Below are 21663 nucleotides of genomic sequence, written 5' to 3'. Positions count from 1 at the left end.
AACTTGGGTTTCAGGTGAACAGAAAAAATTATAGGAATTTAACCTTTCTTTTTTGAATCCTTGGTAAAACTGCTATTGTCTATTCTCATTTAGAACACCCAATAGATTGATAGATATTTAATGCACACACTTTCTTTTATAAACTGTAAATAATATCCAGCCTACATGAACAAAATGTGAAGCTTGAGTATATGTGTATATTATCTCCCCAAAAGTGACAAATTATTAATTACAAAGTCAACATATACTGTATCACAAGGGAAAAATGGTAAAAATGTGTGTTATTTATTCAGCAATCATTTAATGAGAGCCTACTGCACATATAGAGCATTACCAGCTCTATGAATGATGCAAACAGTGAACACAATACAAGTCAATATTGGGTGTTCAAAGAGTTACACAAATCAGGAGCCATGGGAGTTGAAAGGAAAAACAGATCACTTCTATTTGGGATAAAGTTGATGGCATTGAATCAATTTTTATGGTTTACAAACCATGTATTTCAGGAATCAGCTAGGGAAAGAAGAGATATTAAATAAGCCAGGAAACTAGAGCTCTATAAAAGTTAGGTAACTCAGAGCCACTTCTCCATAATGGTCACTCCCTCAACCCAGGTGAACCAAAAACCCTACAGCAGGGAGCCAGCCAAGTCAGGAGAGCCTGAATCTGGTCCTTTGAACCTCTCTTGTGGAATCAAAGGAGGGTAATTTCCACTTTGGGCTCTCTAACCTTTCTCCCCTCACCTCACCCAGATGAGTCAAGCTATCTATATTGAGAGCTGGTTATGCAACCATCCTATCAACAGAGATACCCAGGATTACCTGGGCCTGGAAAATGGGAGCATTATTAAGTGGACCATTAGCGGATGATTATGTTATGCCTGGAGATGTAGAATTTAGCAAAACTATTAACACCTTAGACCCATTGGGATTTGCTATTATATTGTCAGCCAAACTTACTCAAAGGAAATAGCAGTTTTAAATGTTAATGAAGAAAACATTATTCATGTTGCTGGTAGTCATGGAGATGTTGAGCAGGTTTCAGTAGTGTCAGATAATGTTAAAACAGTCTCATGTATGCAGATCAAACATATAAGCAAGTAAATTATAAGATTGCTTTTGTCTTTACCTTTATGCTTCCTATTAACAAAAAGAAAGACTAGCAAATAAGCCTATCATACAGAAAAACTGGTATATTGGTGTTTCTTGGCATTTAGGTAATTAAATTTTTTTATTGTTGAACCAAAAAATCCAATGACATCCATATAAATGTGAATACCATTTACAATTTTTAATAACCATAAAAGCACCAGTATATAGGACACTTAGAAGTTTTCACAGAACATTAGAAAGAAGCTGTTGGCTAACAAGAAATAGAGCATACATCCTCTGCAGTCTTGTCTATCATGGTCTCCCATTAAATCTCATTCCCCAACCTGTTGAAAATTAATTTGGATTCATAAATTCCACATCAGTATAAGAAGACATTCCAGAGTTATGAGGACTTTATTGTCTTAAATAATGCCACATAAAACATCAACTGCTCATTTTGTGATGAGCATGGCTTTTATATCCCTGTATGACCTATATCCTGGGGTGCTTAATTTCTTGCACTCCCAAACATTTGAGCTGCCAACTAATTACACATGTTAATAGGCATAATTTTAGAAGTTATTTAGCTATTCATTTTAAAAGTGTTTTATGAAGGCAGGCTTATTTTATTTACACTATTAGCACAACAGCCAAAAGTTATTCAGGTGTAATCCTGCTAAATAAAGTGGTAGTAAGAACACAAGGTGTGACTTTAAGTAATGACACTGATTTCCCTCTAGCTCCTATAGCTCTTAAGGATTTGACAGCATTTTTTTTTTGTTGTTTTGTTTTTTGTTTTTTGTTTTTGACAGCATTTTTAACAAAGATACATAATTACAGGAATAACTTCCCAAAGTGTCTACTTTGAAGGACAGTGTTTCCTTAGATGTATACTTTATGGCATACTAATATTAAAGGAAAATCAGTGTCATCAGAGAGTCGCACATCTCACATTTTTAGATACATAGATGATCAAAGTAGCAATGGCACTAAAACTTTTCCTGCCCCCTCCCTGCCCCCACAACCATTTCTCTCCACCTTCCCAACTTTCTTGATGGAGATGAATTTCCTGAAAAAAATAAATAGATCACTTCAGAGAAAATGGTACTGAAGCTTATATATAATATAAACACTTTATTTCATCTATGAACCTATGTAAATAATTATGTTCTTGGGTGTGTTCTCTAGTTTTGGTTTCAAATTATTTCCCTAGAGAAAGAGACTGTTTAATCAAACCTGTAGAATTCCCAGCATCAGACCATGCATATAGAAGCACTTTAACAAATTTTGGTGAAGATAATATAATGACTTTGCTCAGAAACTTTTGAGTTCAGCTATTTACACTGGAATTGGAACTCTGACTAAAATGCCACAAAGAATAAATAATAAAAACCGAAGTAGAAACTGACTTGGGAAAATTCTGAATGGGTATAAGATAGGCCTCTAATCTCCGTGGTGACAACCACCCCTTCTGTTATAGGAGCTGTCATTTGTGAATCCGCCATGAGCCCTCCGGTATGGAAACTCTGTGTACGAATTCCAGTATCTGGCATTGTTGGAAGGCAATGCATTATTCCTGTCCTGGTTCCTGTTCATTCTGCTTGGTTTTTCTGCATGAAGCACACTGTGAAAGGTAACATCATGTTCATACCGTTCTTTCATTCGGTGTATTTTTTCTCTTGAGACACCATGAATGTTTCTTCTATATGGGAAAAAAATGCATTTAGTTAAGGCAGAATATCACAATGAATTACTTATGTTTTAAAAGCCCTCTAGTATTGCAAATATTGCAGTCTGTGTTCTCAGGACTTAGCTCTGGCAACAGTGTAACGTCTTGTTCAGCAGTTCTCTTTCAGCCTCCACTCATGTTTTTCATGCTGCCCTGCACACCCCCAAACCACTCTGAGGCTAGCAAGGAGCTAAAGCTTCAGAAATGCTTTTTTCTGGTCCTCTCAATTACATGCTTCAAGACATAAAAGAACACCATGAGATTTTTTTTAAATCATACATCTGCCTGTTACTGTCATGCATGTATCTATCACCTATATATGTTGGTCAGTCCCTGATATATACTTCTAGGAGATGCTTATTAAAACAATCTTAAATTCTAGTGGGCATAAGAATCAACTGGGGATATAGTGAGAAATATAATTACCAGAGATTCCAACTACTGAATGGGGGTCCATGAACTAGCATTTTAATAACCACCTGAGGCAATTCTGATGGAGCAGCCCACAGATCTACTTTGAAAACACTATCTGCCAATTACCAAACGAGGAACCAGCCTTACTCCTAAGAAGTAAATTCTTATCTCACTGGCTATTTTAAGTCACAGACATTATCAAATAATACAGATAGAGAATATCCGAACCCATGCATTCAATCAAGTTAGTATTATTTGAACATTTACTGCTTATAAAGTAGAAGCAGCATCTAGATCATAAATGAACCAGAGGCTGCTCAACATCTAAGGATCTTTAGCCTAAATGCAAAAACACCATTGACATGTGCAGTCCCATGCAGAGAAAGTGTTTTAAAAGTTCCTTAATGAAGAAGCATTTTAGCAGAATGTTAAGTGCATCCTTTTAAAGGACTAAGTCCAAGCCAAGATTTAGCATTTAGCATTGTATTAGAAAACTGACCCAAAACTATGTCTTCATATTAATAATTCCAAAGTTATCAATTTCCAAGAATTACCATTTCTGGCCTGAAAACTACCATGTCCATTTCCAGCCTGAAAAGATTCTTTTGTTCGGTCTGAAATACCTGAAAATAGCAGGATACATAATGAGAAACTAGAAAAACAAAGAAGTACCTTGCTAACTCTTGAACGTTGAATTTCCAGCGAGTGTCAGGTTCTCGGAATATAACTTCATAGTTATTTTCAAGTGCCTGATTTTTCAAAAGTACATAAAACATTGAAGACATAGTATGTATGTTTGGGAATGTTTATGCTGCCATTTAACATTTACTACAACTCTTTTCTAGAATTCCTTTTGTTTTACGAGCAATCCAGTGCCTTAATTTATCATAATAAATGCAGTTGTCTCATTCCCATCCGTAGCCACTCTCATAATTCTCAATGATAAATTGTGGTCAATATTATCTAGTATGCAGGAAATTCGTAAAGGTTCTTTGTTTTGGACATCTTTAAAAATAGATGACTAAGCTTGTTTAAAATGTCCTCAACACAGGTATGAGCAATGAACTCAGTGACTTCTCAGAGTCACTTACAGGATTTTTGTAGATTTAGTTGTCAGATGCCTTGTCCTACTCCTCATTCCTTGCTTTAGAAAGTGAGAGTACATAGGAACATAACTGGTGAAATAAGAGTGGTAGTCACCTACTTGACATTCTCTCTCCTCCAAAAGGAGCTCTCCCCACTGTGCTGCACAATTTGGCTCAATGTACTGGACCCCATTTCCTTGAGTTTAGAAAAATATAATTTCCATATGAACACCCAAATATTCTTTGCATTTGTAAATTGACTACTACCTTATCTCAGACTGAATTTTCTATTACTATAATTTATTGTGTTTGTTTAGAGTGGAAAGAGCTAAGCAAAAAGGTTTCCTTTTCATTCTTTAGATGAGCACTTCTCAATTGGGAAGGATTTAAATAACACAACTGGAAACCTCTCATTTCTGAGTCTAATTAATAGCTGAGGATGGTTGAAAAAGATTATACATATCCAGAAGATAAAAAATAAAATGAGGCCAGGTACGGTGGCTCACACCTGTAATCTCAGCACTTTGGGAGGCCAAGGTGGGTGGAGTACTTGAGCTCAGGAGTTCGAGACCAGCCTGACCACCATGGCAAATCCCCGTCTCTACTAAAAATACAAATACTAGCCAGGTACAGTGGCAGGCGCCTATAATTCCAGATGCTCGGGTGGCTGAAACAGGAGAATTGCTTGAACCCGGGGGGCAGAGGCTGCAGTGAGCTCTGATCATGCCACTGCACTCCAGCCTGGGTAACAGAGTGAAACTCTGTCTTAAAAGAAAACAAAAACAAAAGTAAAATGACTTCCCTTAGGCTACTTGTCACTTGGTTGAAAGTGGTGGCTTTCATTCACTTGGCTCTTCCCTTGCCTGTTCATTTCCTGCCCAAGTAGACTCCACATGAACTGAAGTAGCCACAAGTTTGGGGCTCATTCTTCCTTACACTCACCAAAGCCCCACAATCTGGACCTCAGTGGAACTGATGAGTGTATCATTAGCGAAAAGCACACCTGTAGGTATGCCAGTTCACCCAAATGTAAAAAGAAGCCTAAAATCATGATTCCTGTCTGGAGCTATTCATTGCACAATTTAACCAGGTGGAGACTGCATGATGCTAGGAGGATACTCCACTCTCTGCTTCCTGCGCCATCTGTATGGTTCTGGATCTATCCTCCTTTCTAGACCCAATAGGGAAAGAAAACATTATCACAAGAGACGGAATATGTATGGAAAAAGACCAAATAGACTTCACAACTAAAGGATAATGTACACACTTGTTACATGCATCATACTGTTCTTTGCTATTCTGACAATGGAGAGCTGAGTTATTTTGTATTTACATTTGCATTCTACCATCTCAGAAGGTTACAGTGTTAATCCTAATCTGTTTTTATTTAATTTTAAAAAATTTTTAACTTTTAATTTTTTTTTTTCGAGACAGAGTTTCGCTCTTGTCACCCAGGCTGGACTGCAGTGGCGCGATCTCAGCTCACTGCAACCTCTATCTCCTGGGTTCAAGCAATTCTCTTGCCTCAGCCTCCCGAAAAGCTGGGATTACAGGCGCCTACCACGCCCAGCTATTTTTTTATTTTTACTAGACACGGGGCTTCACCATGTTGGCCAGGCTGGTCTCAAACTCCTGACCTCAAGTGATTTCACCCGCCTCGGCCCCCCAGAGTGCTGGGATTACAGGCATGAGCCACCACGCCCGGCCCTAAATCTGTTTTTAAACTAAAATATTTCGTTGCCCTGGAACTCCCAGGCAGCAACAGTACACAGTGTGGAAATCCCCGGCTCACCAGAGCAGAACGGTCCTGTTGTGACCTGTAACTCCACTAGGAGCGTCATCTAGTTCAGTATTGCTCTGCACATTTCAGTAGGTGCTCCTCTGTATGCCTCGCCTTAGGAAAGTAATTAAGACAGAAAAGTTATCAAGAATTCACACCAAGGACCATTTGCCAAGGACTATTTTTAAATTGTATCCTGAAGCGAGACTGGCATCTCAGCAAATTTCAGTCATTGAACAGCAGAGAAACACTAAAATAAAACCTCTTCACCTGCTCCCTGGGAGAACTACTGTTAGCAAATATGAAATCATGGAAGATCAGAAAAAGAGGAAAGAACAGATGCTTCAGCTTTCTCACAAAATGTCCATAACTGAAAATTCAGAATGATACTTCTTCCTACCATGACTGCATAAGGCTTCATTTCCCAGGCGTGGAGGTTGGTATTATCAATAATAATTGGGGATATGCCATTCCTCATTGCTTTTCTTGCTGCAACACAATGTTATATAACAGTGAGCAACATGCAACAATCAGAGGGAAGGGTGAGCGCAATCCCTATTTGTCATTTTTCTTACAGGACGCCCTCATCTCCTCACACAACTTCAGTGCCACCTATTTCAGAGCCCACTATCGATAATTTTCTTTCTCCTGGGATCTAAGGAGGTTATGCTCTGATGTTGTTTCGGGGGAAAAAAAAATGGCAGAACTTCTGGTTAAATGCCTTCCATTAAATTTATTCATTCTGCAGCAGCCACAATCTGTGTGCACATTGGGGTTTCCTAGGAGTTTGGAAAGGAATTTGTCACCTCTTTTTTGGTTCCATTCATGAGCTTCCTCCAGGAAGTCAGGATTGAACTCATAGGCACCATCTTCCCTGAAGAAAAAATCATCCGTGCTGAAAATCAGGGCCCTGGGAAAGTCATGCTGCAATTGTCTAGAAAGTGAAGAGAGAGAGAGATTTTTTTTTAAATTATGTATAGTCACAGTAAAAATCATTTTTTTACATCTCTAACATTTAGCAGTTCATAATTCTGAGACCACCAAGTTTGGAGTTGTTAAAATGCAGTTTAAAAAGAGAGGTGCTTACTATCTCTAGGAGGCATCACTCCTTAACAGGAAGCGCGAGAGGGCTGAGGCGGCAGTGTGTGCTGCCAGTCCTTGAAACTAATAGGTACGGTCACTGCCGCTGACTTCTGGAGCAGCCAGGACTGACTCAAGAAGAAACTAAAGCTACGTTGGGGGCCTGGTGACTTTCCTCCTGGGCACCAATCCCGGTACCCATTCCTCTCTAAGGCACCAGTGCCCCTGCCCAAGACTGCCCATGGGTACCAGACCCCCACACCGCAGCCCTTCCCTCAGCCCCCTAAATGCTGAGCTGGCCCATTTCCTTGGAGCTCTGTTCTCTGTAAGGACAGAGTATGAACTGTGGGTAAGTGATGCATGTGCTCTACTTTATTAGGTAACATGGTCATGTTTTTTTGTTTTGTTTTGTTTTTTAAAAGAAAAAGAATGAAGGAGAGGAAGAAAGAGGAAGAGAGAGAGAGAACAGAAGTGTTGCTTTATTGCCCAGGCTAGAATGCAGTCTAAAAATGGGTATTGAAAACCTCTTTTATACCAATAATTGTGCTTAATAATGGAGACAGGAAAAAATGAGGGAAGAAAATAACAAACAGGCAGCCAACCAGAATTTCATTTAAACCCGTAAGTAGGTGTGATGTGGTGCTGATAAGAGTGTATATTTTGTGTATTCAAAGTGGAGAGTTCTATAAATGTTTATTAAGTTTACTTGTTCCAGATCTGAGTTCAAGTCCTGGATATCCTTGTTAATTTTCTGTCTTGTTGATCTGTCTAGTATTGATGTTGAAGTCTCCCACGATTATTGTGTAGGAGTCTTTTATAAGTCTTATGTATCTGGGTGTTCCTGTATTGGTTGCGTATATATTTAGGATCGTTAGCATTTTAATGATGACCTGAGCCAAATGGGAGAAACGCACAACTGGAGAAGGAAAGAGATAGAGCCCCCATCCCCCACCTTCCTACCCTCCACCACTCGATAAGTTGGAAATACCGCAGCAAACAGAAGCATCATCATGGAGCTCCCCTTTAAAATGATCTAAAGCTCCCCTTTAAGTCAAAAACAAAACAAAATGAATATGCTTATTAAGTTCTGTACAAAAAAAACTTCAAAGAGAAGATGTTTCCACTTGAAATCTTTACTTGTACTATCTTTTGGCAGAAGGTTATGCTCTGTAGTATATCATGCTCCATAAGAACTGGAGCTTCCTTTCCTCATCTGTAAAAATTGAGGACAGTGTCACCTGTATTGCTAGATGACGATATGATGGTCTAGTAATGTGGAGAAACACCTAGCACAGCGCCTTCTTCCCTTTTCCCTACAGCACTCACCAGCATAACTCTACCTTTAAAACAAACCCAGCCAACAAACACAAAATATAGTCACATGCCCATGTTCAAAATAAGACTTTTTTTCTTTTTTTTTTTTTTGAGACAGAGTCTTGCTCGGTCACCAAGCTGGAGTGCAGTGGCACGATCTTGGCTCACCACAGCCTCCACCCTGCACCCCCAGGTTCAAGCGATTCTCTTGCCTCAACCTCCCGAGTAGCTGAGACTACAGGTGCGCGCCACCACATCGTCTAATTTTTGTATTTTTAGTAGAGACAGGGTTTCACCATGTTGGCCGAGCTGGTCTCACTCTCTTGACCTCGTGATCCACCCACCTCGGCCTCCTAAAGTGCTGGGATTACAGGCGTGGGCCACCACACCCGGCCAAGAAGATACCTTTTTTTTTGAGACGGAGTTTTGCTCTTGTTACCCAGGCTGGAGTGCAATGGCGCGATCTCGGCTCACCGCAACCTCCGCCTCCTGGGTTCAGGCAATTCTCCTGCCTCAGCCTCCTGAGTAGCTGGGACTACAGGCACGTGCCACCATGCCCAGCTGATTTTTTTGTATTTTTAGTAGAGACGGGGTTTCACCATGTTGACCAGGATGGTGTCGATCTCTCGACCTCGTGATCCACCCGCCTCGGCCTCCCAAAGTGCTGGGATTACAGGCTTGAGCCACCGCGCCCGGCCAAGAAGATATCTTTTAATTGGAGGAAAAAAGGTTGGAGAATGACAAGGGCAGGCAGGAAATGCAAAGAGAAAGCAAAGCTATTCAGCATCTTTTTTGTTGTTGGTCTTCTCCGTGGAGCAGAATGATATTTAATCCGGGAAGAACAGGACGAACAGGCCTTGGAGCCACAGATGAGTAAGCACTTCAGGTGCTCTGACGAGACTTGGGAGCTTCTGTTTTCTTAACTGCGAAACACAGATGATTATCCCTACCTCTTAAAAAGAGCTTCTCATCAGACTGAAATGAGGTCAGGTATGAGAAAACATTTTGTACCCAGTAAGGCACTTTACAAAAGTAAAGTCCTGTTATAATAACAATGAGGCCAGATTTACCAATCCAGACTGTTTATATGCCATGGTAATAAACACATTGGAGCGTGCATGTCAAGTAGTCCTTGAGGTATTGCAGTGAGTAAGAGGGAGAGGAAAGACAAAACTAAAGTAAATGCTTCCATTTTTAAAAAAATGAGTGAATAGGCCGGGCACAGTGACTCAAGCCTGTAATCCCAGCACTTTGGGAGGCCGAGGCGGGTGGATCACGAGGTCAAGAGATCGAGACCATCCTAGTCAACATGGTGAAACCCGGTCTCTACTGAAAATACAAAAAAAAAATTAGCTGGGCATGGTGGCGCGTGCCTGTAATCCCAGCTACTCAGGAGGCTGAGGCAGGAGAATTGCTTTAACCCAGGAGGCGGAGGTTGCGGTGAGCTGAGATCGCACCATTGCACTCGTTTCCATAACAAGAGCGAAACTCTGTCTCAAGAAAAAAAAAAAAAAGAGTGAATATACATTCCAGAAATGGTAACTAAATATTTGCCAGAATTTTTCAGAAGCTTGATAGTATTTAATAAGAAGGCAGCATAGGGCAGGGAGCAGTGGCTGGTGCCTGTAATCCCAACACTTTAGGAGGCCAAGGCAACTGATCACTAGGCCAGGATTTCAAGATCAGCCTGGCCAACATGGTGAAACACCGTCTCTACTAAAAATACAAAAATTAGACGGCTGTGGTGGCAGGCACTTGTAATCCCAGCTACTCGGGAGGCTGAGGCAGGAGAATTGCTTGAACCCAGGAGGCAGAGGTTGCAGTGAGCTGAGATCGCGCTACTGCACTCCAGCCTGGGCTACACAGCAAGACTCCATCTGAAAAAAAAAAGAGAGACGGCAGCATAGATCGCTGAAAAAGTAATTCCAAACAAAATGCATTTTCTTTTTCAATGAACACAGGGAAATTCAACGAACATACTATCCTGGTTTAAACGGGAATCTGACAGTCTCCTGTCTCCCTTAATCGCCTTGTGGGAAAATGCGGGCCGGTAGATAATATATTTTAATACCAAAAGAATATTAGTTAATTATCCAATCCATTACACATTTATTGAGCACTTAACATGTGCCAAGTGCCAGGTGAAGCGTTAAGGTACAGAAAGTAGCTGCTTTCAAGGAATTTATGGCCCAGTCAAAGGAGCCAGACCTGGCGCAGCAAAGCTCTGAGAGAAAGGGTCGGGAACCAGGGATAGTGCTGCAAAGGAGTGCTGCAAGTTTGACTTAGTCCCTGAGGGGTGTGAAAACTGTTGCCTCTGGGGAGGGGCTGAGAAGCCGGGCAGGAAAGAGAGGAGGAAACGGCTGTAGGGAAAAGCAGCACGACTCTAGGTTAAAAGAGGCAGATCGGCCGGGCGCGGTGGCTCAAGCCTGTAATCCCAGCACTTTGGGAGGCCGAGGCGGGTGGATCACGAGGTCGAGAGATCGAGACCATCCTGGTCAACATGGTGAAACCCCGTCTCTACTAAAAATACAAAAAATTAGCTGGGCATAGTGGTGCGTGCCTGTAATCCCAGCTACTCAGGAGGCTGAGGCAGGAGAATTGCCTGAACCCAGGAGGCGGAGGTTGCGGTGAGCCGAGATCGCGCCATTGCACTCCAACCTGGGTAACAAGAGTGAAACTCCGTCTCAAAAAAAAAAAAAAAAAAAAAAAGGCAGATCATCTTTGAAACAGTCTTCAATTGTGACTTCAATTTAAAAAGAAATGTGGCCAGCCTGAACGTGTCCAGAGAAGAGTGAGCAAGTAAATGCAAGGTCCAGAAACCATGTCAGAGGAGCGAAGAGCATCACAGACATGCAGAGTGTTTCAGGCAGAACAGATAATAAAAGGGATAAGGCCATTTCCTCAGGCGCTGGGAAGCCTCTGGTGTGGGCGCAGGGATGAACTTATTTTGTGCTGGCAAATTTGGGCCGGGCTCAGGTGGGCCGATCTGCGGGCCTCACGTGGCTCGCTGCAGCAGCTGCGTCACCTGACAACATGGGGCAGAGTGCCCTAAGCAGGGCGCTTTGCTGGTCCCGTGATGCTGGGTCTCATTCCGCAGGGCCTGTTTTCCTGAAGGAGTCTCCCCCAGGCCTCTTCACAGACCGCGTTTCACGAGAACAAGACAGGAAGCTGCTCATGGAAGCGAGTCTCTTTGCTGGCCCACAGTGAAAGGTAAGGAAAGTAGTTTTGACTTCTTTTTCTTTTCTTTCCTTTTCTTTTTTTTCTTTTTTCCTCTTTTTTTTTTTTTTTTTTTTTTGAGCGGAGTTTCCCTCTTGTTGCCCAGGCTGGAGTGCAGTGACGCGATCTCGGCTCACCGCAACCTCTGCCTCCTGGGTTCAAGCAATTCTCCTGTCTCAGCCTCCTGAGTAGCTGGGACTTCAGGCACGCGCCACCATGCGCAGCTAATTTTTGTACTTTTAGTAGAGACGGGGTTTCACCATGTTGACCAGGATGGTCTCGATCTCTTGACCTCGACCTCCCAAAGTGCTGGGATTACAGGCGTGAGCCACTGCACCCGGCGTTGACTTTGTGATGGAAGGGAGAGCAAAGAAAATGCGGCCACTTTAAATCTAGTACAGATAAAGCCAGTGACACAAAGGAAGGGCTAAGTCAAAGGAGACTTGATGAAGCAATGCTCATAGTTTCCGTATGAATGTCTATTATTCGACTTGAAAAATGCGCAAACTGAAAAGTCCAAATCTGAACCTCCGATGCAAACAATTATTATGTAGACAGGAAAAAAATCTAAGGGTAGCATTGATGGATTTTTCAGAGATGTATATTCTATATGTGTGAACACTGTACAGTTTTAAAATTATTTCACCAATATTTAAATAATGAAAGTTGTGTTCAGAGATTAATAATAGTGTATAATGTATTTTTCTTCTGTAGACTAAATTAAGCAGCCATGGTAACTGAATCTAAGATTTTTTTTTCTTTCTGGTCCCGAATTTGGTATCCCTTAAATCTGATTTCTTTTGTTCTCCTATTAAGTCTGCTACTCATAAATTTTGTTTTGGTTTTTGAACATTTTCAGAATTTTTCTTTTTATATACACACGCTTATCTACTCTTGTCTTCTTCTTTGTGGTTTATATTATTGATTGGAAGTTAATATTTTATAATATTCCTTTAAAAAGACTTTAAGGCATGAGTGTCCAATTCGCTGTTTTGAATCTTATTTTCTTCTAGAAAATGAAAACAGCACATAACACTACTTCCCTTTTTGATTACAAAATTTTACCTTAGAGTAAAAGTTAAATTGTTCAGGATCACTATGGAGGACGCCCACTGTCTCATCATTTCCTGAGACACATCTGTCTGTGGCCTCCATACTCTTCCTAACAAACAGGCAGACAATTACAACAGTGTTTTTCACCTTTAAGGCACTAATGGATTTTTTGTTTTTTATTTTATTTTATTTTATTGCCCCTATGCCTTTCCTGAATGACTTCAAAAATCGTTTTATCTTCACCTAAATGTTAAATTAGCACTAGCAGCCATAGTAGCATGTTGACTAGGCAGGACAATAAAAACTCTACTAGCTAAATAAAGAACTGATTAAATAGACAATCTTGAGATTCTCAAACTTCAGTGGAAGCAATAAGCACCACTCCATCGGCTTCAGAAGTGATGAGGGTTAAGCCCCAGTTCTATCTTTATGGTGGTCATGAGCTTCATGCATTAGGGAAATGAGAAAATGAAAATTAAAGGGAAAAAAATCGAAAGATAATTACTTCCACGTAAGCTTCACTACCCACAAACCCCCGTCAAATTCATTTAAAATCACTATTATGAGAGAAACTCAGGTACTAATCTTGATTGCACAACTTATTATTTTGTGGAATTCTTTATTTAAAATAGAGAACCATAGAGATATATTTAGATATCTCTTCAGACAGTCACTCACTGAGAAAGTCGGATATTGCTATGTAATTTTAACTCAACACCCAACTTTTATTAGGGTAATTTTCTAGCATGCAAAAGTAGATAGAATAATATAACCAATCCTCATAAACACATGACCAGTTATCATCATATGGCCAGTCTTATCTCATTCACTTCCTATTTCATTGTATCAGTCACTTCATCAGTGTTTAGTTTCCCTGCTTCTCTCAAAAATGTCTTCCTCTCATTGGTTTGTGTGCATCAGGGACCAAATGAGATCCACACATTGTGTTCGGCTGACAGGTCCCTTAAGTCTCATTTATGCTATAGTTTGCCCTCTGTTTTTTTTTTTTTTTTTGCCTCAGCCTCCTGAGTAGCTGGGATTACACGTGCCTGCCACCACCACACCAGGCTAATTTTTTCTGTTTTAGTAGAAACAGGGTTTCACCATGTTGGCCAGAATGGTCTCGATCTCCTGATCTTGAGACCCGCCTGCCTCGGCCTCCCAAAGTGCTGAGATTACAGGCTTGAGCCACCGCGCCTGGCCCACAACTGTTTAATTAGAAAATATACAAACCTAAGGAAATGAGTTGTAAAACAGTATATTGAACACTGCTTACCCTTCATCTGTGGTCACCCGATGTTCACATTTTGCCTTATTTTATGTCTCTCCTATACGTATTTTTACAGAACCATATGAAAGTAGGTTGCAGGCCAGGCGTGGTGGCTCACATTTGTAATCCCAGCACTTTGGGAGGCTGAGGTGGGCGGATCACCTGAGGCCAGGAGTTTTGAGACCAACCTGGCCAACATGGCAAAATCTCATCTCTACTAAAAATACAAAACTTAGCCAGGCTGGTGGTGCACAACTTTAATCCCAGCTACTTGGGAGGCTGAGGCATGAGAATCACTAGAAACCAGGAGGCAGAAGTTGCAGTGAGCTGAGACCATGCCACTGCACTCCAGCTCCAGCCTGAGTGACAGAGCGAAACTCTGTCTCAACTGTCTCAAAAAAAAAGTAAACTGCATACATCATGATACTTTATTCCTAAATTCTTTGTCAAGTATCTCTTAAGAATAAGAACAATTCTCTGCACAACCATAATACAATTATTCTATCTAAAAAATTAACATTAATTCGTAAGAGCTAATGTTAGGTTTTTATTTTATTTATTCTTATGTATTTATTTATTTTGAGATGGAGTCCCGCTCTGTTGCCCAGGCTGGAGTGCAGTGGCACGATCTCAGCTCATTGCAACCTCCACCTCCAGGTTTCAAGCAATTATCTTGCCTCAGCCTCCCAAGAAACTGGGATTATAGGCACACACCACCATGCTTGGGAAAATTTTTGTTTTTTCAGTGAAGACGGAATTTTGCCATGTTGGTCAGGCTGGTCTCAAACTCCTGACCTCAGGTGATCCACCAGTCTCAGCCTCCCAAAGTGCTGGGATTGTAGGCCTGAGCCACCACTCCCAGCGTAATGTTGAATTTTTAAATTTAAATTTTTAAAATTTCCCCAGTGCTCTCAAGAATATCTTTCATAAGTTTCAAGTACTGCATTTGGTTATTATGTCCAGTTAACGTCTTTTCATCTAGAACTGTCCTCATGCTCTTGTGGTTTCTCTAGTTGGCATGAGAATATTCTACCTTCTGAGTTTGTGTGGTTGTTTCCTGGTGATTAAATCCAGATTAAACGGTTTTTAGAAGCAAAGTACAGAGGTGATGTTTGTTTACTTCTGATTGCACATAGTTAACAGTCTGTCCTACCGTGCTAGGTTCGATGCTAAGTTTGGTCATTTGGCTAAAGGGTGGTGTTAGCCAGACCTATCTACTGGAAAGGTATCTTACTTCCTTTGTAATGTTAACTAATATGTGGGACAAAACCGTGAGCCCATGTTTTAGAACTGATCATGTCTTCCAGCGTTTCCCTCAGCAATCTTTACATCTATTTCTCTGATCACAAAAAAAAGAAGTGCAAAAAAGGAGGGAGGTTCCTATATTCCCCCATTTACAATTAATTATTAACATTTTGGTCTTCTTTCCCAGACTGGAAATATGTGTATATATGTATTTATATATGTAGAATTTCTTTTATCTCTTATCACAGGAATAGGAACATCATGTAGAGTAGACCAAGTTTTCATCAAGCTTTTTTTTTTTTTTTTTTTTTTTTTGAGACAGAATCTCACTCTGTCACCCAGGCTGGAGTCCAAGTGGCACAAACTCAGCTCACTGCAACCTCTGCCTCCAGGGTTCAAGTGATTCTCCTGCCTCAGCCTCCTGAGTAGCTAGGATTACAGGCGTGTGCCACACACGCCCAGCTAATTTTTGTATTTTTAGTAGAGATGGTGTTTTGCCATATTGACCAGGCTGGTCTTGAACTCCTGACCTCAGGTGATTCACCCACTTGGCCTCCCAAAATGCTGGGATTACAGGCGTGAGCCACCGTGCCCAGCCTAATCAAGCTTTTTTTCTCATAGCAAATATTTCTCACCTCATAAAATATTCTATGACGATTTTTAATGATATGGCATACCTATTCCTACGGATGTGCCATAATGTAATGCTTAACTAATAATATAATGGTTAACCAATGGTCTAGGGTTAGGCATTTAGTTTGCCTCTACTTCTTTAATTACCAGCAAGATTAAATATTTCACGTGTGTTGGTCATTTAGAGATGTTCTTTTGTGAACTGCACTTTCACGTCCTTTGTCTGCTGAAAAACGCCTGCTTATTAGGAAGTTTGTCTTTCTTACTGAATGTCAATTTTTTATTATGTGCAGAAATTGCTTTTTAATTTTGCTTGTCATAATCTCTAACATAAAAGTCTAAATTTTAGCCAGGCACAGTGGCTCTTGCTTGTAATCCCCGCTCTTTGGGAGGCCAAGGTGGGCAGATCACTTGAGGTCAGGAGTTTGAGACCAGCCTGGCCAACATGGTGAAAACCTGTCTCTATTAAAAATACAAAAAAACTATCCAGGCTTGGTGGTGGATGCAAAAATTAGCCAGCAGTGGTGGTGCTCACCTGGGCGACAGAGGAAGACTTCATCTCAAAAAAAAAAAAAAAAAAGTCTAAATTTTAAAAGTTTGTGTAGTCACATGTATTCATGTTTTATTTTGGAATTTATGCTTTTGATGGTACATTTAGAATGGTCTTTCCCACCCCAAGATTATGTAAATTGATCTATGTTCTATTATATTTTTCTCTTTGATCCATCTAAAATTGTATGTTCGTACGTGGCACTGGTTAGTATCTAACTTAATCTTTTTCTAACTGGTAACCTGGTCATCCCAAAACCATTGACTGAGTAATGCAGCCTTTCTCCATTGTTCTGAAATACTTTTCTTTTCTTTTTCTTTTTTTTTTTTTTGAGATAGAGTTTCACTCTTGTTACCCAGGCTGGAGTACAATGGCATGATCTCGGCTCACCGCAACCTCCGCCTCCTGGGTTCAGGCAATTCTCCTGCCTCAACCTCCTAAGTAGCTGGGATTACAGGCATGCACCACCATGCCCAGCTAATGTTTTGTATTTTTAGTAGAGACGGGGTTTCACCATGTTGACCAGGATGGTCTCTATCTCTTGACCTCGTGATCCACCCTCCTCAGCCTCCCAAAGTGCTGGGATTACAGGCTTGAGCCACCGCGCCTGGCCTGAAATACTTTTCATTATTTTCTACGACTTATTGTTACTGGGCCTGTCGCTGGACTTTCTGTGTTGTTCCATTAAGCTTTATGTGTAAGATCTTCATTATCTTCTGTTCCAACATTTTCTTATTTTCTTGATTATATTTAAAGAATCTTTCCTTTATAAAATTTATACTTCTCATTTATTTTCATCTCTTATTCTATTGGAGAGACATTTCTAAATAATGTCAAATAAAAGGATATCCCCTCCTTGTTTTTGATTCCCCCTCATGATTGGCTAAGATTGGTTGTTCCAATAAATTTTATTATTTTTTTTAAAGAGTACTAAGCAGTGAACAAAGAGCTTGCCATATATTATCCCTCCTTAACCTTTATAACAATTTTATGAAGTAAATCATTTTACTTTTACTTCATTTACAGATAAAGAAATTAGGGCTTCAAGAGCTTAAAAATTGGTGTGAGTTACTACCGTTTGCATGTGGTGCTGCCAGAACTTTACCTCAGCTCTATTCAGCCAGGGCACATGGATGTTTTATACTTTGTGAGCTCTTGAGGATCTGAGAAAGCCTTTCTGTTGTCTTTGTATGAAAGACAACAGGCTAGATGAGAATTACTGAACTACAAGCTTTTTCCCACAGACATTAATATTTTGAATTTAGATTTCAGTTCAAAGTGGGTTCACATGCATTGAACAGAAATCCCAGTTAGCAGATTTCTAACAGTGTCTTAAATAAAAGTAAAATGTATATATCTTGTGCGTAAAAATCCATAGATAGAATCCAGGGCTGGTGTCACAACCCCATGATCAACATGGACCCAAGAGTCCAGCATCTTTTTTTTTTTTTTGAGACGGAGTTTCGCTCTTGTTACCCAGGCTGGAGTGCAATGGCGCGAACTCGGCTCACCGCAACATCCGCCTCCTGGGTTCAGGCAATTCTCCTGCCTCAGCCTCTTGAGTAGCTGGGATTACAGGCACGCACCACCATGCCCAGCTAATTTTTTTTGTATTTTTAGTAGAGACGGGGTTTCACCATGTTGACCAGGATGGTCTCGATCTCTTGACCTTGTGATCCACCTGCCTTGGCCTCCCAAAGTGCTGGGATTACAGGCTTGAGCCACTGCGCCCGGCCGCCAGCATCTTTTTTAGTAAGAAGGCTTCCATTCTTCAGACAGCCTCCCAGTGGCCACTGCAGCGCCAGCCTGCACATGCATGTTCCACACAGCGGAAGAGGTAAGGGAGCCCTGAAAACTAATTTATAGTTGGGCGCACTGCCACACCCTACAAAGTGGGCTTGCTAAAGAAGAAAGGGTAGTTAACAACAGCTTTTGCAACAGTCTTTCCAGGATATATCTAGATACTGAATTTATTTTTTATCACTTCTAAGTCTTCAAGTCACATGTGTTCTATTACATCTTTACTTGTTGCTTTGGTTGTATTTACTCTGGTTATTTTTGGCTATATTTATTTTCACATTTGTCTTTGACATTATTGTTTGATTTTCTGCATTGTGACTCTGCTTATCTCTAATAGACTGTAAAACTCCAACACTTACTTTAGATTCTTTTATATATCATTTAATTCCTTATTAATTTTGTGCTTTTTTTTTTTTTTTTTTTTTTTGAGACAGATTCTCACTGTGTTGCCCAGGCTGGAGGGCAGTGGCACAATCTTGGCTCACTGCAGCCACCTCCCAGATTCAAGCAATTCTCCTGCCTCAGCTTCCCAAATAGCTGGGATGACAGGCACCCACCACCACACACAGCTAATTTTTGTATTTTTAGTAGAGACGGGGGTTTCACCGTGTTGGCCAGGATAATCTCGATCTCTGGACCCCATGATCTGCCCGCCTTGGCCTCCCAAACTGCTGGGATTACAGGCATGAGCCACTGCACCCGGCCTAATTTCCTGCTTCTTGACCAACTCCCTTCGTATTTCAGACTCCTAACAGGAGTTTTTATTTAATCTTGTATATCATAGAGAGGAATTTTTTAGAAAAAATGTAAATACAGAGAAAGACGAAAGAAATAAAAAACAAGCAGCTGCATACCCACCACCTAGAGGTCATAATCATGAACATTTTCTCATACTTGTCGGCTTAAAATCCAACCAATGCCCGCCTTAACTCTGGCATTGTTAGACACCTTTACCATGCTTTCTCTCCCCTTTCAACAGCACTTGTCACCACCTACATTAACATACTGTTTCCTTAGAGGTTACATCTGTTTCCCTACCTCTGGCTCATAAGGTCCACAAGGCAGGATCTTTGTTTTGTTCACTGATGAGTCCCAAGTACCTAGAACACTGTGTGGAACATATAGACACTCCATAAATATTTGTTGAATTAAAACATGAAGGAGCATTACAGTTTTTAGATCTATTCATGTTGATACATAGACTTAGTCCATTTTCTCTAACTGCTACATAGCACTCCATTATCAACAAAATAATAAATATAGCTAACATTTATTAAGTGCTTATTGTGTGCTAACCAGTATTCTAGAGGCATTACATTTTTTACGTAATGCTCAAATAGACCTGGGAGATAAGTACTGCTGCTAATCCCCAATCCTGTGTTACAGACAAAGAAATTAAGGCCAAGGAGTGGTAGAGCTAGATTAAAACCTAGGCTTCTGGCCCCAGAGCCGCACGCGAAACCGCTGTGCTTGAGCGCTATAAAATAACCCCCTTGATTTAGGTATTTTCTCTAGTGACGCTTGTTTGCAGTTTTCCCTATCATGAGCAAATTTTAGTGACCTTCCTTATTCCTACCTCTTGTGCGTTTGTGGACTCTTCCTGGGGATATATACCTCCAGTGGCACACCTGTGAACTCCTTGCTTATTTTTTGAGAGAGCAGAGCAGAGCAGATGCTAAAATTGCCTTCTTTCCTTTAGAAATTTCTTCTCTCTATAGAATTCATGTTCCACGAAGGCAGGGATTTTTGTCTCCTTTGTCTGCTGCTCCATTCTGAGCATCTAGAAGAATCCCAGGTGCATGGAGATGCTCAGTAAACACGTGTGAATGTATTCATGGCTCTTGAATATAATGCTCTTTTGGCCTAATTATGCAAACTCTTTTTTTCTTTTCTTCCCCCTTCTCCCCGCCAGCCCCCAGAGTCTTGCTCTGTCACCCAGGGCTGGAGTACAATGCCGTGGTCTTGGCTCACTGCAACCTTCACATCCAGGGTTGAAGTGATTCTCCTGACTCAGCTTTCTATGTAGCTGGGATTATAGGCATGCGCCACCACACCTGGCTAAATTTTGTATTTTAGTAGAGACGGAGTTTCACCATATTGGCCAGGCTGGTCTCAAACTCCTACCTTGTGTTCTGCCCCAAAGTTCTGGGATTATAGGTATGAGCCATCATGCCCAGCTAGCAAACTCTTTTTATAGGGCCCCAAGCTGTGTGAGAATTTCAATTTACTCATTTTTGTACAATGAGAATTTTACCCAAACCTTAGATTCATTTTGCCCCCTGACATGGTTTTGCCGCGTCCTCACTCAAATCTCAGCTTGATTTGTAGTTTCCATAATTCCCACTTGTCATGGGAGGGACCTGGTGGAAGGTAATTGAATCATGGTGACAGTTACCCTCATGCTGTTCTAGTGATAGTGAGTTCTCATGAGATTTGATGGTTTTAAATGGCTTTTCCCCTTTTTGCTCAGCACTTCTCCTTGCTGCCATGGTGTGAAGGACGTGTTTGCTTCCCCTTACACCATGATTATAAGTTTCCGGAGGCCTCGCCAGCCATGCTGAACTGTGAGTCAAACCTCTTTCCTTTATAAATTACCCAGTCTCAGGTATGTCTTTATTAGCAGTGTGAGAGCAGCAAATTGGCACTGCAGAGAGTGGGGCGCTGCTGTAAACCCAAGAATATGAAAGCAACTTTGGAACTAGGTAACAGGCAGAGATTGGAACCAAAGGGAGGGCTCAGAAGACAGAGAAATGTGGGACAGTTTGAACTTCCTAGAGACTTGCTGAATGACTTTGACCAAAGTGCTGACAGTGATACAGACAGTGAAGTCCAGGCTGCGGTGGTCTCAGGTGGGGATGAGGAGCTTGTTGGGAACTGGAGTAAAGGTCACTCCTGCTATGCAAAGAGACTGGTGGCATTTGGCCTGTGCCCTAGAGATCTGTGGAACTCTGAACTTGAGAGAGACAATTTAGGATAACTGGTAGAAGAAATTTCTAAGCAGAAAAGCATTCAAAAGGAAGCAGAGCATGAAAGTTTGGAAATTTTGCAGCCTGACGACGTCATAGAAAACAAAACTCCATTTTCAGGTGAGAAATTCAAGCGAGCTGCAGAAGTTTGCACAAGTAACAAAGAGCCAAATGTTAATCACCAAGACAATGGGGAAAATGTCTCCAGGGCATGACAGAGGTCTTCATGGCAGCCTCTCCCATCACAGGCCCAGAGGCCTAGGAGGGAAAAATGGTTTCCTGGGCTGGGTCCAGAGCCCCGCTGCTGTGTGCAGCCTTGGAACTTTGTGTCTTCCTTCCTAGCTGCTCCAGCTGGCCATGGCTAAAAGGGGCCAACATACAGTTCAGGCTGTTGCTTCATAGGGTGCAAGCCCCAAGCCTTGGCATCTCTCACATGG

The 21663-nt window shown here is 41.2% G+C and overlaps 2 protein-coding genes across 10 annotated transcripts in view; both read right to left on the bottom strand.

Annotated features, from left to right (window-relative positions):
- Positions 1-21663, bottom strand: part of N4BP2L1 (NEDD4 binding protein 2 like 1) — a 42245-nt gene that overhangs the window by 10615 nt on the left and 9967 nt on the right. For 2 of the 7 annotated variants that reach the window (XM_074387874.1, XM_074387872.1), the window contains exons 2-4: positions 6906-7033; positions 3789-3857; positions 2743-2793 (exon numbers count right to left, since the gene is read on the bottom strand). In XM_074387874.1, the coding sequence (XP_074243975.1) occupies positions 2750-2793; positions 3789-3857; positions 6906-7033 (241 nt within the window). In that variant the 3' untranslated portion in view covers positions 2743-2749. Of the gene's footprint in view, positions 1-1269; positions 2794-3788; positions 3984-6499; positions 6589-6905; positions 7034-21663 lie in introns of those variants that run through there. The other 5 variants (XM_074387868.1, XM_074387870.1, XM_074387873.1 and 2 more) reach the window with 5 other exon arrangements.
- Positions 6906-21663, bottom strand: part of N4BP2L2 (NEDD4 binding protein 2 like 2) — a 152221-nt gene continuing 137463 nt past the window's right edge. The window contains exons 11-12 of one of the 3 annotated variants that reach the window (XM_074387864.1): positions 19299-19368; positions 6906-7033 (exon numbers count right to left, since the gene is read on the bottom strand). The gene's annotated coding sequence lies outside the window, so the exon portion shown is untranslated. Of the gene's footprint in view, positions 7034-19298; positions 20041-21663 lie in introns of all 3 variants that reach the window. The other 2 variants (XM_074387863.1, XM_074387865.1) reach the window with 2 other exon arrangements.

This window comes from Saimiri boliviensis, chromosome 16, assembly GCF_048565385.1.
Source record: "Saimiri boliviensis isolate mSaiBol1 chromosome 16, mSaiBol1.pri, whole genome shotgun sequence".
Lineage (NCBI taxonomy): Eukaryota > Metazoa > Chordata > Mammalia > Primates > Cebidae > Saimiri > Saimiri boliviensis.
This window is presented reverse-complemented; position numbering and strand designations above follow the sequence as displayed.